At 40.1% G+C, this 17,862-nt stretch overlaps 1 protein-coding gene across 4 annotated transcripts in view; it reads right to left on the bottom strand.

The window, feature by feature from the left end:
* The window catches only part of RASGRF2 (Ras protein specific guanine nucleotide releasing factor 2), a 188,293-nt gene that overhangs the window by 109,984 nt on the left and 60,447 nt on the right, over positions 1 to 17,862 (bottom strand). For all 4 annotated transcript variants that reach the window (XM_037032149.1, XM_037032150.1, XM_037032152.1 and 1 more), the window contains exons 3-5: positions 9,362 to 9,509; positions 6,918 to 7,007; positions 2,989 to 3,242 (exon numbers count right to left, since the gene is read on the bottom strand). In XM_037032149.1, coding sequence (XP_036888044.1) covers positions 2,989 to 3,242; positions 6,918 to 7,007; positions 9,362 to 9,509 — 492 coding nt within the window. The remainder of the gene's footprint in view (positions 1 to 2,988; positions 3,243 to 6,917; positions 7,008 to 9,361; positions 9,510 to 17,862) is intronic.

Raw genomic sequence — 17,862 nt, 5'->3', positions numbered from 1 at the left:
CCCTCCTTCCTCACAACAGCAGAGGTTCGCTTTTAATCTCATGCGATCAGACTCCCTCTCATCACCCTCCTTTCTGCAGTCACCTGCAGACCGCAGTCACTCTCCCACACCTGCCCTCTCAGCTCCCAGCTCACCATCAGCCTTTTCTCCAACACTACACCTGTCGTAATTCTTGTCATGACTTCAGTGTGCATGCAAATAACATTCTAATGTCCTGGCATCTTGGGCCCGTGAATTCCTCTCCTCCAATGTTTTGATCTCATTTTAAAACCCACATGCACATACTTTTTTATACTTTTTAATTTACCTCCAGGTACCACCCTGTTCCTCTGCTCTTTTTAATAGCAACCCTCTTTTTTTTAGTTTTTTTTTTAATTATTTATTTTTAGAGAGAGGGGAAGGGAAGGAGAAAGAGTAGGAGAGAAACATCACTGTGTGGTTGCCTCTCATGTGTCCCCTACTAGAGACCTGGCCTGCAACCCAGGCATGTGCCCTGACTGGGAATCAAACCGGCGACCCTTTGCTTCATAGGCCCGTGCTCAATCCACTGAGCTACACCAGCCAGGGCCAACCCTCCTTTGAAAGAGTTTGCCAGACCCATTCTCTCCAATTCCAATATCCTCATCCTCTCTATTCTGGCTTTGTTCCCCCATCAAAGTTACCAATAAGCTCCAACTTATTAAACCCACAGTCAGGTCTCAGTTATGATTTTTTAAAAGATTTTACTTATTTATTTTTAGAGAGAGGGGAAAGGAGAGAGAGAGGGAAAGAAACATCAATCTGTGGTTGCCTCTCTCACGCTCCGAACTGGGGATGTGGCCCACCACCTGGGCATGTGCCCTAAACAGGAATCGAACCAGCAGCCCTTCAGTTCGCAGGCCAGTGCTCAATCCACTGAGCCACACCAGCCAGGGCTCAGTTATGACTTTATTTGACCTTGTTGACATAGTGTTCACTCCCTCTTGCTTTGATTCTCAGGACAACCTGCTTTCCTGCCCTTCACCCTACAACCCTAATGGATCCTCTCTACTGTCACACCACAGCCCCCCTTCCTAACCCCGAAATGTCGGAACAACCCAGGACTCCGTCCTTCTTCCTCTCCTCTCATTCGTCTGTACCTACTCCTTGGGTAACCTCACTCAGACTAACAGCTTACTAACCACGTGCCATTGCATTCCCAAATTTATATTTCCATTCCAGAACTTTACCTTGAACTCCAGTCTAATATCCAATCCCTACTCACTTGATTTCTCCATTTGGATGGAAAATAGCATCCCACGTGCAATGGTTCCAAAATAAAAACTCTTCATCTTTCCCTTATATCTGTTCTTGCCTCAATCTTCTCCCATTTAGTAAATAGCAGCTCTGTATGTCTAGTTGTTCAGCCCAGAAGCCTTGAAATCTTACCTGCTTTTTGCTTTCCCTCAAAATCCACATCAAACTCATCAACATTTAACTCATTTAACATAGAGACGGTAACACCAAATGTTACTGTGTCTCTGTTAAAAATATACCCAGAATCCAATCACTAATCACTTTCTCCATCACAACCTTCTCTGGTCGTGTTATCCTGACAGCCGCCTGCCAGGCCTCCTTGCTGTAACCACCTCTCGCCCAGCTTAGACCCAGCCTAGACCCAGCCTACCAATCTCCCTGCGGCCCATTCTCACCAGAGAGGCCAGAGTGAGCCTTTCACAAGACAGTGCCATGTCATGTGACTTCTCTGCTCAAAATCCCACCAATGCACCCCCATCTCACTTAGAGTAAAAAGCAAAGGATCTTTCAATGTCCTAGTGTTAATGCTCTAACACACAGACCCTGGCAGCTTCTCAAACCCGCAAGCCAGGCCTGCTCCAGCCTCAGGCCCTTTGCACCTGCAGGCCCCTACGTTTGCATCCCTCTTCCCCCAGGTAGCCCCAGGACTGACTTCCTCACCAACTAAAGCCTTTTTTCAAATGTTAACTTATTCTTCAGGCCTTTCTGAAGACTAGCTATTTTTTTAAAAACTTTAAAAAACAATGGCATATTCACATAAAATAATACAATGTAGCATTTTTTTAACAAAAGGTTCTCTAGCCATAAACATGGGAGGGTGTCCAGGATATATCAACTGAAGTGTAAAAAGCAAATATCTATGAAAGTACATTGCCTTTTGTGCAAAAAGGAGAAAAATAAGACTCAAAATCTGTATTTGATTTCATCTACCTCAACACTCGAAGAAGCTATCAGAAACTAATTAAAATGGTTACATACAGAAAGTGGGGGAAATGGAGTGGGCAGAGGTAGGGGCAAGAGTGAGGCTTCTAACATCTGTTTGGTGTCTTCATGTTGTTTTAACTTTTGTACTTGTACTATCTACTCAAAAACAAATAACTAAAATTTTAAGTCAAACACCCAAACACTCTCCTTCTGCCTTATCTCAGTCACTGCTTTACTTTTTCTACAGAACTCATCACCACATAATGTATTACATATTTCAATTATTCACTACTCATTGTCTGTCTCCTATATCAAAATCGAAGTTCCATGAAGGCAGTGATTTTCTTCTCTGTTTACTGATAAGTCCACAGCAGAAAAGACACCATAAATAGTTACTGAGTGAATAAATGTACTCGAGAGTCTCAGGCCCTCTGTTAGTCGTTGCTCTTCCTCAAGCGCTTTCACACCAATTCCATGTACAGACCCGCCAACCACCCCATTGCCCGCAGTGAGAGAGGGAAACAGTCCTTCCCAATGCACGCACACCCCACACAGTGACAGGGAAACATATGTCAAACCGGGAAGAAAAACAGAAACCACATGCCAAGATTCAAAATCAAGATATGCAAATTTGGACTAATAATGAAACACAAATAATAGATTCCGTATTTTCAATATCACAAACTCATAACAGTGAATTTGCGAAACATGTTCTTTTAAGAGTAAAAATTCTTTTAAGCAATACAGATGGGCTGTTCCCATGACTCTTTGATTTATGGCAAGACAAACCTGTTGAGAAATATGCTGCTGACGTCGTCGTGGCTGATGGGGGGCTTCTTGGAGCTGGCGGCCATTCGCAAGGGCCGGAGGAAGCCATTGACCAGTACACAGAGCTGGTGCACGTACTCTGACTCGGCCTCCACCATGGTGAACACAATCTGGTTTCTCTTCCTCATACTTTCAGCGTGAGGAGAGCAAATGTAATCCTGCACGATGGTCTTCCACTTCCTTCTACACAACCATCCTCGCATGAAGCTCTGAACCTACAGAAAAGAGAGACGGAAGGAAAGAAAGAGGAAGAAAGGGAAGCAGGGAGGAGAGGATGGAGGAAGGAAAGGAAGGGAGGAAGAAAAGAAGAAAGAAAAGAAAGAAATCTCAGGGAGCTGTGAGGCAGGCTATCTCGAGTCTGTCAGTAAAGGTGTCGTCCATCCCGTGTCACATAAAACACTGCTCTTTCATTGGCACACACTTCGGTCAGATAACAGAAAAAATGATTGAAAATAATAGGTCTAGAATTTCTTCCATAAGCTTAAGGTGTTTAGGCCTGTTTATATGAGCCCCAGAATATAATACTATTATGTAGTTAGTTTTTAACACTTCAGAAAAAGAATAAATGAAAGATTTATTTTCAACAATAAAAGACCAGATATTTTTTTTCAATATTTTAAATTCTAGTAAAAAACACGTAACATAAAATTTACCATTTTAGCCATTTTTGAGTGTGAAGTTCAGTAGTGTTAAGTATTCAGGGGTGGGCAAGAGTAGGTTTATAGCTGTTTGTGTGGAAAATAATACAATAATTAGTAAACAATAATATAAGAATAAACTGTTACATGCATTCCCAAGTGTAAACCTATTTTTGCCTCACCCCGTATTCACGTCATTGTGCAACAGATCTCTAGCACTTTTTCATCTTGCAAAACTGAAACTCTATACTCATTAAACCGCAAAGCTGCTTGGTCCCCTTCCCTCAGGTCCTGAGAGCCCCACTCATTCTGTTTCTGTGAATTTGACTACTTTAAATGCCTCATATAAGTGGACTCACACAGTATCTGTCTTTCTGTCTCCAACTTATTCTGCTGAGTATAATGTCCTTAAGGTTCAACCATGTTGTAACATGTGCCAAGATTTTCCTCACTTTTGAAGTCTGAATGCTATTCCATGGAACCTGTGTACCATATTTTTTTCGGCCGTTTATCTTTCCGTGGACACTTGAATCACTTTCACCTCTTGGCTACTGTGAATAACGCTGCAATAAACATGGGATGCGAGTATCACTTCAAAATCCCGCTTTCAGTTCTTTTGCATATGCACCCAGAAGTGGGATTGCTGGGTCAGGTCAATAATTTTTTGAGGAACCACCTTATTGTCTTCCATAGCAGGTTAATCATTTTACAATCTCACCAAGAGTGTGCAAGTTTCAGGTTCTCCACATCTTTATCAATACTAATTTTGGTTAGGTTTTTTCTTAGAGTAGTCATCCTAATAAGTTTGGGGTGATATTACATTGTTGTTTTAATTTGTATTTCTCTAATGCTTAGTGATGTTGAGTACCCTTTCATGTGTATATGAGGTCTCCAGAAATTATATACAAATGGTCAACTGCATATCATTTTTGGAGAAATGCCTATTCCTTTACCTGTTTTATAGTTGGGTCATTTGATTTTGTGTTGTTGTTGACATGCCATTGTGTTACGTTTAAAAATAAGTGTTAGAGAGGAGCCCATCCAACTCCTCCTCTCACAGACGAGTAAACGAAATTTCACGGTAAATCCCCCAGGTAGGAAGGCTGCAAGCAGAACTGGTGCTCTTTCATCTGAATTTCGTTAACCGTAAGGACTCTCTGTTTTGGCACACAGGCAAATTTGCAACAGTTATTATTTTATGAAAAAAAACATAAAATATAGTTAAAAATCTATTTTGTAGAAAATACAAGTAGCCTTTAAAATTGATCTGAATTCCCTAGGTATGGTTTGCAAAGTGATAAGCAAACCTCACAAAGTGCACAGGTCTGTGTGCATTAGCCCAAAACATTCACTGGTCATTGTTTAAAGCCCAGCTAAACGCTGGGTGCTAAGCACACAGGGATACGTCATAATCCTTAACTCAAAGGCTCTGCATCTAACCTCGGGGGTGGCCTTGAACTCTGGTCCTCCATTTCCTCATCTCCAAAATAACTGACCACTTATACCTGCGGTCTTTAAATATACCTACTTTCTAAATATAAAAAGGTTATATGATCATTTATTAGGATTTGTTATATTTAAGTGCCAGAGTCAGCAACAAAGCAAGTTGCAGATTCACTTATAACTAAAAGCATTACATCACTACAAATCTTTTTTTAGTATCGTCATTATCTATTCAGCACATTCTTACACTTTTGTTTTTCCATACTGTTTGGTCTAAATGATCATGTATTTAAACAACTACTCTTCTTTTGCAATGTTTAAAATTCTCCCATTTACCTACTGATACTGTTAGCATACTATCAATTTTCTACAGGCATTCATGCCGTTGATTTAACTGAAACAATAAAAATTAATAAAATTATATGGGGGAAAATTATATGTATGTTGTTTGGAGAAATTTAATGATCAATTTCTGTGAATTATAGTCAATTTTAATTTTTGGCCTCTTGAAGTTAAAAAATTATGTTGGCACTTGTCAAAATAAGACTAAAGAAACTATTTTATTCATAAATACCCTTTTTTCCGCATAGACGTTAGTTAGCTTTGAGACAGAAAAACAAGAGAGTAAATTTCAAAATCTATTTAACAAGTTTAAAATGTGTTTTAAAAAGTTATTTCTTCTAAGAAATAGAAATTTATTACAGGTAAAAAGTATTTATCATTATTCTTCCACTTAACAGAGTATTTTTAAAAATCAACTCAATTGAGTTTTGTGTTAAATAAAACTAACTTTTCTATTCACTTGGACAGCTACTTTCTGCAGAGCAAAAGCTGGTCACTTCCTAACAGACCAGTTTCCACCAGGCACTGACAGTTATATTTTACTGATTTCTTTGCTCACATGCAACTGCACACTATTAAAGGAAAGGCAATAATATTAATCTTGTAACACAATAGCATGAACTAAATTCAATGTATAAAGTTATAAGTTCTTAAAAAAGATGTTATTTTTTTCTTAAAAACTAAAGACATCGTAATTTAGTCCTAAGAAATATTTCTATTTCAAATTCTAAGCAATATTTAGTTAAGGTTTTGTTATGCCTGAAAAGGAATAATTATTTAGGATAGAGAAAGAGAATTAAGAAAATATTAAGAACTAAAGATTTTAATGGTGAGGCTTTTCACATAATGTCAACAAAGCTGATAAGTGCTTTACCGAGGACAGTTAGGATTACAGAACTCAAAACCTAGGTAACATAAAGCAAACACAGTAGACTAGATTGAGTGCCAGTGTCTGATTAATTACAAAAGGTGTACAGTTATCAATAATAGCTGATTTTGTGAATGTTAAACAAAAAAGAACAATAATAAACTAGAAATCTGAGCAGATGTAGTGATTTATTCAAACTTCTCACATGTTCGAAAAAATAAGCACTAAAGACTATGGCTAAAGAAATATTTTTGAAATGTAATTTAAAAAACATTCCCCCCAAATATGAAAGAAGCACAAAATCAGGAGGTTACACGGCAGGCACTTCATTAACCCAACTGGAGAACACTATTATCTTAACGTCTGGTTAGCATCCTTCCCACAGAGTCCAAAAGGGGATTCTTGGGACTGAAGAGAAATCTTAAACTGATACTTTTCTGCAAAAGCAGTCATGTCTGGATCACTCCGAAGGGCAAGTCTGGGAGCTGTCAGCATAGAAACTCCAAGGTTCTCAGCTCAGGACAAGGTGGCAAAGACAGTATCACAGAACCCCGACCGGGTCACTGCGCTTCCACTGTCAGAAACCCCCAGCATCCTACCTTTTTAATCTTCTTGATGTCTGGATCCTCGTCTTCTGGATTGCTTTGGTAAGGCCGCATTCGCTCCTTGGTTTTATTAAGAGCAACAATCTAGAACACAGAATGGGTCCATTTCATGATTTGGAAAACACTGGATTACCGCTATAACCCATAGGCACGCCTTCAAGGTAGTTCGTGAGATCTTCAGGAAACATTCACTTCTTATTCACTCTCTCTACCTTCAGTGCCACAGCAGGGGAAGCATGAACTGTACCCCAAGCCTTTTGTTTTGTTATGAACAGCAGTGCTTACGAGAAGTGTGGAAGTGTGAACTGGGGTCTGGGTTAGGCGAAATGTTAGCCCAAAACTCAGCCCTGCCAGTTTTGCCAGCGATGCCCAGGCCAAGGCCTTCTCAGGAGCTGAGGGGAGAGGTCAACCACCTCGCCTGCAGGCAGCTGCCCGCAATGCCCTTTGGTCACCAAACGCAAAGACACTCAGTTCACAGCTCCTGCTTCCCCAGTGGGAATAATTAGCCTGCAGCCTTCCAAGTACACACAGGTCAGCACAATCACAGTTCTCCTGGGGGGGAAATGGTAACTGCAAAGAGAACTCCAGAGCCCTGGGGTTGGTCCCAACCCACCAAGAAAAGGTAAAAAGGTAAAAAAGGATTGAAACAATCTGGGATCTCCTTTTACCTCCAGTTCAGTTCTGTGACCACTGAGGGGCAATTCAAGACCAGATGGCCTCTCAACGGCACTTAGTGACAAAACTCACTGGACTGCTTTCTGCTCAGTTGCAGGCACTTACAAACCTAAGAACCTAAACAGATTTACTAACAAGCAAGCACACAATTAAGGGATCATAATCGCTCCCTCTGACCTGTCTTTGCATTTTACCTCTAATACCAAGTAGACATCTCTGCCATGTTCTGGCAGGGAAGTGGGGAAATAGAAGGAGTAGGAAATAAACTGTGGCTCCTGTCAAGCGACCACACAAGACATACCTGCTACTGACAGTTTCTAACTGCAGTCTATATTCAGACTCAAACAGAACACAGTGAAGACAGATCGGCACACACAAACAAATATCGGGGAGCAGCACTTGGTGCCGTGTTTCTCTTAGAAAATACCAGCCTCTTTCACTTCGCAGACAAGCATCTGCTCTAGCTCATTGCACGATGGCAAAGAAAGAACACAATAATTTTCTTTTAAATTACAGTGCCTGATATAGTCTTTTAAAATGCAGGTTTGTTAGGTTTTCTGTTGTTGTTGTTTTCACCGTATCAGATTTCAGAGTTGAATCGGGAAGATAACAACAGTAATGATATGGTGAACACAGTCTGCAAGTAATCATCACCGGGGAAGCCAGCGGATCCCAGATGGAACCAGCTGAGGCCCCGCCCTGCACACTAGGGGTGATGTACACAGAAAGCAGGTGAAACCCATCACAGGATTCACAGAGCATGTCCTAAGGGAAGTAGTAAGGAAATGGAAAAAAAAGCTGTCAAATGACAGAAAAGTGACAAGAAAGTTACCAAGGCTGAGGAGCCTGAATTGTTTCTCTGTCAACAAGAATACAATTAGCAGTAGATTTCATTCTGTCCAACACTTCTCTTTGAAGCTAAGAACATACTAATGCCCTGCTGGTGAGAAAGAGGGGGGAAAAACTCACTTTCTATATTCCTCTTCAAATCTTTAACCATTGATCGCTTCGTATGAGGAGTGACAGGATAGCAAGACAAGGTATATAGACAGAGGCACCGTGCAGAGCGGGAAGGCCCAGGCACACTGCATGGCTGCAGACTCTATAACCACCTTCTGCTCTAACCTGGCTCAGTCTCACTACCTGGGAGCATAGGGCCTGAGAAATTCATACTAAGGGGGTGGGGGGAAGAGAAGAAGGAGGCAAGAATTCCAACTTCAGGGAAACTAATACACCCTAACCAATGTCTTACATTTTAATTCAAACATATTTTTCAAAATTCTAGAGAGAAGAAGATTTGACTCCTTGGAGGATCTAAGGATCTAAGGATCTAAGGATCTACTTTTCCTTAGATCCAGAAAAGTAAAGTCATTCTGCATTCCTTTTTGCTCCTTCCTTAGTTGTTATTTGGACTTTAATTGAATTTCTATGACAGACTCACAATTACCTTTATCATAAGAGTCGATCTGAAAACAATTAAATATTATAGTCAACTCTGAATAGCTGATCAAATGAAGGACATAGGGAGCACAAATCATTTAAAAATAGCCTATAATCCTGATATTTTATTGAAGTATATTTGCCTCATTTTAACACAGACCTTAGATTCATTTCTAATGTAGACCAGTGGCCTGGCCACATACATGTTGACCGCAGAGAAACTATGTTTGGGATTAAAAACGTGCCCCGATCGGCCTGAAATAATCACGAGGAGACAACTGTACACGTGCAGCCATGAGGAGGACTCGCCAGCTGGGACATACCTCTGATTTAAGCCTTTCGATTTCTGTATCTTGGTCTTCCAGTTGATGCCTCAGTTGATTTGCTGCAATTTTTTCTGTCTCTACAATCTGAACAAGATGGATGTACTTCTGCATCAACACTTCCCTCTCAATCAGAATGTCTGCATAACTTGAGAAAGAAATCACAGCGAGTCATTGAGATGTTGTTCTACTACAGTTCCATATAGAAAAGCATGCGCTACATTTCAAAAAGAAACCAAAAACATGGCTTGCTTGGCGAACTCTACTTTATATAAACATTACCTTTTGGTTCATATATAATACCCTTTACGAAGAACTTGAGTCATTGTAACTTTACATACTGTTTTTACTAAAACTTCATTTAACTTTTGGCCTACTTTTGGCATCCTTTAACTATATAGAACTTAAATAATTATAATTATTCATATTTTTTTTACTTAGAGTTCATTTAATGATGGCTACTACCCACTATTTTATCATATCAGTGAGAAAAGTACAAAGGAAATCCACTGTTCTATGAAGAAAATAGCACATCTTTTTTTTTAAACAAAGAAACTGAAGTCTTTGATTTGACAGCGTATACTTAGTTTATAGAGATGATATTTAAAATATTTCACTGAGCAAGGCACTAGCCAATCAGACAGACTTGCCAGAAAGTAGAATAAGTGAAACAACTATCAGAACAGGCACCGCTGAACAGAACTATGATGACTGTACCAGCAACCACCAGACTTGCTTGTTCTCTTTAAGATTTTGAGAACACTGACTATCTTTGCACATTCTTTCCAAAAGCAACAGAAGCAAAAATTTCATTCTGGAAATAAGTGTAGATTCTTTGGGCCCTAACTCCTACAGTCTAGCCTGTGCCCATTTCTTTAATGTGGTAAAGACAAACTCTGTTTAGATTTTTATTGATTATGCCATTCTGTGGCATCTAAAGTTCTGTCACCAGAGCTTCTTGCAGTATACAAGTTGGTAAAAATGTATTTTCTTCCATTCACATAATCTTTCCCAAATGGTATGATAATAGCAATAAGTAACAATAGTTTTTATTAATTGACTGTGTAGGGGGTACCATATATATTCTCATCTCATCCTCCCAGAAACTCAAGAAGATAGTTTTATCATTCCAATTGTAGAGATAAAGGATTTGATCTTCACAGAGGTCACATAGCTTGTAGATGGCAAGGCTGGATGGCATTCAAATCAAAGTCTGTCTGACCATGTTCTTAATTACAAGCTAAACTTCCTCTAGTGAGAAACAGCACACTGGATGTAAACAAGAATATTGCAGCAGATGTGTTTTGAGATATCAGCCCAATCTTCTAGCCATTTTCTTCTTCTTTGGTAACTTGGACCCCAGCAGCCAAGTTTGTACCATAAAACCTGCCCTCAATGACCACATTAAACTGATCTTAAAAAAAAATAACTGGCCCAAGCAAAACCAATTAGAGTCTTTCTTCTCAGAATCTGGTATTGTGCCTCTGACCTATTTGCTTGAACTGAGATGATATGAACTTGCAAACTCAGGTTACCATTATTGGGCAGCCATAGTTGGTCGCGTCTATGCCAAAACAAAGTGAGTCTTCTGAGAGAGAAAAGAATATCAGATGTTCAACCAAGTAGAGACGAGAGAGACAGAAAGTCTGAGACAGAAAATAACAACGACCTGGGTGCCTGTCAGCTTTCCATTCTGGTTCCAGACCCTATGACATCTGAATATAATTTTTGGCCTTAGGTTCAGTGAGATATTGCAGTTTCCGTCTAATAAATTCCCTTTTTAACCTAAACTAAATTGAAGTGAATTTGTGTTACTTGGAACTAAAAGAGTCTTAAGACAATTCTAAAATCACAGTTTCAGTTCAATTACCTCGACACCCTCAGCACTTACGTCATGTGCACTATTCGAGTTAGAAAAACCACAGTGTCAGCAGTATTTTTAAGTCACTTGTTCGAAGAAATTACCCTAAGAGAGTAGAAAGAAAGGCTGTGTAACTGTAAGTGGGAAGAAGGGAAAAAAGGGGAGAGTCTTCATAGAAATATGCTTTGAGGAACTTTTAAGGGAGGAAGTAATAACAGAGCATGAGAAAAGTAATTCTATTATAAAAGTTCTACCCGTTCTCATCCATTTTATCAGAAACACAGCCAAATTTATTACAAATAGATCAGTATTAGATTGCAAAACAGCATTCTATTTTCTCATATGTGAAGAAAAAGTCCAGTCCAGGGAACGTGCCTGAGTTCATGCAGACTCACCACCAACATTGGCCTCCCATCAATTCTAAGGTTCTACTGAAATGCTATGAAGATGGTTTTCTCTGTTAAGAACGAAACCATAACTATAAAACAGCAAAATGTGCCATCAACAAACCAGAAGTTACATGAAATTCCATGAAGAGAAAAACCAAGAAAAATTAGAGTCGTGGGAAGACTAGAGTAGTAGAAACCTGACATAACAGGGGTAGACAAAAGTTGGTTGATAATAATAACAAATACAATAGTTAATTAATTAATTAATACTATAATAATAAACTGCGCTTCACGTCCTCACAGCTGTAAGCCACCTTTGCCTGCCCCTGTATAAGCGCAGTTCCCAACAAGAGTGGCCAGAGAAGCCTCAAGGTCAGACTCTACAAACAGGAAGAATGGGAATAGACAAGGAGACAATTGTTAGGGCGTTTTATCACAGTGCTCACAGAACACCAGGAAATTAGGTTCCTCCTCTTCCCAACACCCAAAATAAGGAAGTAAAAGGCGTGACTAGACTCAATCATACTCCCTCAAATCACAGCCCAAGTTGTCTGTAGAAAGGGGCCTCCTTCCTGAAGAGGAAGCTGGACTCCGAGAGCACAGGGCTTGGCGTTACTCCAGACACCCACTGCGGACCCAAAGGACAACCACATCAGCAGAAGCACTGAGAGGGACTAGGAGGGAAATACATTGTGTTAGTTTTCTACTGTGTAACAAATTACCACAACCTTAGTGGTTTAAAACAACACGTGTATTATCTCATGGTTTCTATGAGTCAGGAGTCCAGGTTCAGTTTATTTGGATCCTCAGCTTGGGGTCTCATGGGGCTGCAATCAAAATGTCGGCCAAGGTGCCTTCTCATCTGGAGGCTTGAGGGGAGAAGAACCCACTTCCAAGTTCATTCAGGCTGTTGGAAAAGTTCATTTTCCTGCAGCTATAGAACTCACGTGGCCTACTTCTTCAAGGCCAGGAGGAGCATCTGTGACTTTAGGGAAGGCCTTGGTCCCCCTTTGAGGATGTTTGTCTGATTAAGTCAGTCCCACTCAGGAAAATCTCCTTTTTAATTATCTCAAAATCAGCTGGTTTAGGACTGTAATTACATCCACAAAATCCCTTCTCCTTTGCCGTATAATGTGATGGAATCAAGGGAGAAACAATCCCAGCCTGTTTGCCATGCACTGGTGGCTGGTAGCAAGTCATAGTCTCCACCTATGCACGCTAGAGAATACATAATTATACAAGAGGAAGTACCAGCCTGCCTTCCTGTGCTCTTCCCACACAACCTAAAAAGAAGCTTATATATGTGACACAGACCTACATTCTCCGTCACAAGGTAAAGCCCATCTCGGTACCTGTAATAACCTACAAGGTGCTTCATTTAGAACAAAGATCACTACACACTTGAGAAAACCAACTTCCCAAAACCAAGGCTTCTCCAGCGGACAGCATCTAAGGTGGCCTAGTTGCTGTCTTTTTAGTGATGGCTGCCTTCTGGTAATGTGGCTCCCAAGCCCTTACGTCATCCCTTCCTCCTCTTGAATGTGAGCTAGACCTGTATGGCTCAGTTCTAAAGAATAGAGTATGGCAGAAAGGATGGGATGGCACTTCCAAGGTTAGTTTATAAGAAGACTGGCTTCTATCCTGCTTGCCTCCCCTTGCTGCTGTCTTATTGGTTTGCTTGGAAGGAAGTCAGTGCTGTGTTGTGAGCTGCTCTGTGGAGAGGTTCCCATAGGCAGAAACTGAGAGAGGGCCCCCGCCAATAGCTGATTAAGGAACTGAGGCTTCACTCTAACAACTGATAAGGAAGTGAATCCTGCCAACAACCACATGTGAACTTGGAAATGGATATTCCCACAGTTGAGCCTTCAGATGAGACTGCAGACCTGACTGTCACCTTGATTGTTGCCACATGAGAAATTCAGGCAGAGATGCCCAACTAAAACATACCGGTATTCTTGACCCATAAAAACTGTGGGGAGACAATAAACTGTTTATTGTTTCAAGAATTGTGGAACAAATTGTTAAGCAGCAATAGATAATAAATACAGCCCCAAGTGAACACAGAAAGACTAGAGGATACAAGGCTAATTCAGGCAACAGAGGTTCATTATCTTCAGAGAGACATGAAAGGCTATCAGAGCTATAAGACAAAAAGGGACTTATATGAAAAAAAGTAATCTAATAACAAGAAGAATTCTTGGAAACAAAAAAATGATTATTAAAATTTTTACAAGTCAATGAATGTGCTAACCAGTAAACCAGCATGGCCAAAAACTAAGCTGGGTGTCTGGAAAAATAAAGAACACTGAACAAAAATACAAAAGATTGGAAATATGACAGAAAAACTGAGCAACATAAAGTATAGATCCCAGAAGTCTAATATCTATCTTATGGAAGTTCCAGAGGAAAAAAACACAAGCTTTGATGGGAAGAAATCAAGAAACGAAAGAAACCTTCCCTGAACCAAGCATGGCACAGGTCAAGTATGAAAGATAACCTAGAGAGGCTGAGTGAGAATATTTCATACCCTGATGCATCCTGGCAAAATACCAGAGCTCTAAGGCCAGAGAAAAATAAAAGCTTTTAAAAAAACATAGATTGTCTTTTTAAAATGACAATCAAGATGACATACTTCTCAATCTGTAACTTGGGATGCAAGATCACAACACAAAATTGAAGGAAAAATATTTTTTAACTTAAATTCCCACCCCAGGCAACCAATCAACAGGACAACAGCCAGTTCCAAACAAAAAACAGTTTGGTAACCACCACACTTACAACAGGAGAAAAATTATGAGGAGTTTTCCAACCAAATAAAACAGAAAACAAAGATAAAAGGTGACATGGAATGCAAGAACGCAAGCCAGAAGAAGTAAAGGAAACTAGAAAGAAATGAGAAGTTAACACACACAAGATTCTCCTGCAAGGAGCAAATATTCAATTGCATCTGATTACCTTTCATTCTCTATGGAACCAAACACCAACCTTCACACTTTGGGACATAATATTTGTATAACTGTGATGTAAATGCCCCTTACTGCTTTTTATCTTTTAGAATCAACAGTGGCTTAAATTTAGAGCACAGAAGATAAATGTTTAAAAGTTTATAAATAGAGACTAAGTAATAAAAGCAGATGAGGAAACAGGATTCTAAAGCATAAAGTGCTCTGTAGACTAATATAAAATCTCCGGTTGCCACCCTGCGTAAGATGCCAGAGCTTTGATCGAAGGCTTGGCAAGGTCTAACTTTTTAAGAGGATCACACTGGCTGCTACTGATGGAACAAGACAAAAGTAAGGCTTGCAATGAGGGAAACGGGTTGGAGGCTCCACAACAATGCAGGCAAAAATACTACAGACTGGTCTAGCACCTGACATGGGGTTGGCACAAAATACTCATCCAAATGAAAAGTCATCTAATATATTTTGCATGGTTTGTTCTTCTTTACACACCTAAAACAAAAGCAGACTAAGCAAACAACTAGAATAGGAACAGGATCACAGAAATAGAGATCACATGGAGGGTTAGAAACAGGGGAGTAGGAGGAGGAGAGGCAGGGAAAAGGTAGAGAATAAGTAGCATAGACAGTAGGTAGAAAATAGACAGGGGGAGGGCAAGAGTAGTGTGGGAAATGTAGACGTTAAAGAACTTATGACACATGGACATGAACTAAAGGATGGAGGGGAATGAAGGGGGGAAATGGGACAACTGTAATAGCATAATCAATAAAATATATATATATAAATAATTTCAATTGTTCATAATTGTATTTTTTAAATATTTTATTTATTTATCTTTAGAGGGGAAAGGAAGGAGAGAGGGAGAGAAATATCAATGTATGGTTGCCTCTGCCAAGGACACACAATGTATTCCTGCCGAGAACTGGCCTGCAACCCAGGCATGTGCCCTGACTGGGAATCGAACCACGATCCTCTGGTTCGCAGGCCTGTGCTCAATCCACTGAGCTATACCAGCCAGGGCTTCATAATTTTATTTTTTAAAATGACACTGCTGTCATTTTTTAAAAAAATATTTTATTTATTTATCTTCAGAGGGGAAGGGAAGGAGAGAGGAAGAGAAACATCAATGTATGGTTGCTTCTCGTGCATCCCCTGCTGGGAACTGGCCCCTGCCAGAGAACTGGCCTGCAACCCAGGCATGTGCCCTGACTGGGAGTTGAACCGCAATCATCTGGTTCGCAGGCCCGCACTCAATCCACTGAGCTACACCAGCCAGGGCCAATTGTTCATAATTTTAAAGTCATTCAACTTATTTCATTTGGGTCTCTTTAGATTATGAACTGCTCTCACTGGGAAATCCTCTCACCTTTTGGTAACAAAGCTCTCTTTGTGTATCCCACTAGCAAATGAATGTACTTCTGCACTGGGTCAAATCAACTGAACGTGCAGGTATGGTTTCCCTTCAATGTAGGGATTTTCTTTCCCATATTTCCAATACATGTTTTATCTGATAAATTTTCTAGTTGCTAGGTAATGCTCAAGTTTAAGAATTTTTGCCTAATCTATTCATTATTTCTGTTCCGTTTGTTTTTTATTAAGTTTAACATCCACCAGGGGAAAAGTGGTTTCTTACTGCCAAAGGAAATAATAAAATTAAGCTATATAAATCAACATGATGAAAGCCACCCATCTGTCAAACACCGGTGGATGGCAAATTGAAGTGTGCACACATGAATATTTTACATACATACATATATACACGTAAAATATTCATGTGTAATATTTATAAACAAAACCAAACTATCACCTATCCTACACAGGATAAATGGAAACATTTAAATAAAATCCTAAAGATACCAGACCAAAAGTACAGCATAAAATCATAAGCCTTCATTATTTTTAAAGGAGGATAAAAATTCTATTAGCTGAGCAAAGAATTATTAGGGCCAGAACCTCATTCAAGGTACTTTAATTAAAGACATACTTACAGAGAGATAGCATGTATGTCCAGCATATATAGCTAATATGCTAGATATATATACTAATGAGATATAAATAATAACTACAGTAAAATCCAAACTGAAAAGTCACATGACAGGTAACTAAAGAAAAATGGCTCAGTTTTACTGAGAAAACTCTTACAAACCAGCACTCCTCCTACTAGGGTATGACGACGTCTTCGGGACAGCAGGAAACCCAGTCCTGGAGGACCACAGTGCAATCCTGTCCCAGCATGCATGGCGTCGGCAGCGGCCGCCCTCATAAAGCTACACCAGGCTACCTTTCATTGCTCATGGTTGTTTTAGCATCACTACCTTCCACTTCTTCTGGCTCTCAAATTCTCTTATAGCAATAGCTCCACTCCACTGACTAATCAATATTTTTATGCCCCCACATTAGAATGAGGTGCTAACAGTATATCACCCCCACTAATCTCTCTGTAAGGCTACTCTCCTCTTCTATGCTGTCCCCTTTGCAATGAATGGAAATGCAAGAATCTCTGCTAGGAGAGATTAAAAAGAATAAAATTTACAGACTAAAACCCCTGTTCCAAACACCGCATTTGTTGGAGAATGGATTAGAAAACAAACTTGGGGGAGAGACAGGTGAGGTGGCTGAGCAGTAGCCCAGGCAACCACCGTCAACACAGACAAGAAGGAGGACGAGCTAGTCCAGGGGTTGAGTCTACAACTGGTGGCTGATTGGATGTGAGCCGTGGGGATGGAGGACACAGGGGATGACATCTGCTGGTGTGAGTGACTGATTGTATAGGAAACTACTCCCTAGGTAGAGAGAAGTGGACAACAAGCCACTTGAAGAAAGATAGGTTTGCTTTTGGACTTGCTTAGTATCAAGTAACTCTGAGCACCCAGAGGAATATGACAAATGCATATCAATATAGAAAAATCCGTATTTGCAAATTTGTCAGTTTCTACACATACTGGAAGCAATATATCTTGGGGGTTATGTGCACAGGCCTGACCTGGATCTGAGTTCCAGCTCTTCCACTTACTAGAATGGTAGCCTCCAGGGGGTTATTTTCTGTTTTAAGACCTCAGACTCAATGGGGATCAAACCACACATATAAAATATTCATAAGCTCTGGGACTATCCAATAAAATGAGCACATGGTGCATGTAGTGTGGTACCCATCCTAGCGGAAGCATGGAAAAGGGATGACTTATCCACATGGTGGAAGCCTGGAAACAGGCGCCAACTGAGGACAGAAGAGGCAGAAGGGTGGAGATCAGCAGAGCAGCTACACTTAAGATAAAGACAGAACAAGAGAAG

This window comes from Sturnira hondurensis, unplaced genomic scaffold (assembly GCF_014824575.4).
Source record: "Sturnira hondurensis isolate 20B ecotype Veracruz unplaced genomic scaffold, ASM1482457v3 Scaffold0021354, whole genome shotgun sequence".
In the NCBI taxonomy this organism is placed as follows: domain Eukaryota; kingdom Metazoa; phylum Chordata; class Mammalia; order Chiroptera; family Phyllostomidae; genus Sturnira; species Sturnira hondurensis.
This window is presented reverse-complemented; position numbering and strand designations above follow the sequence as displayed.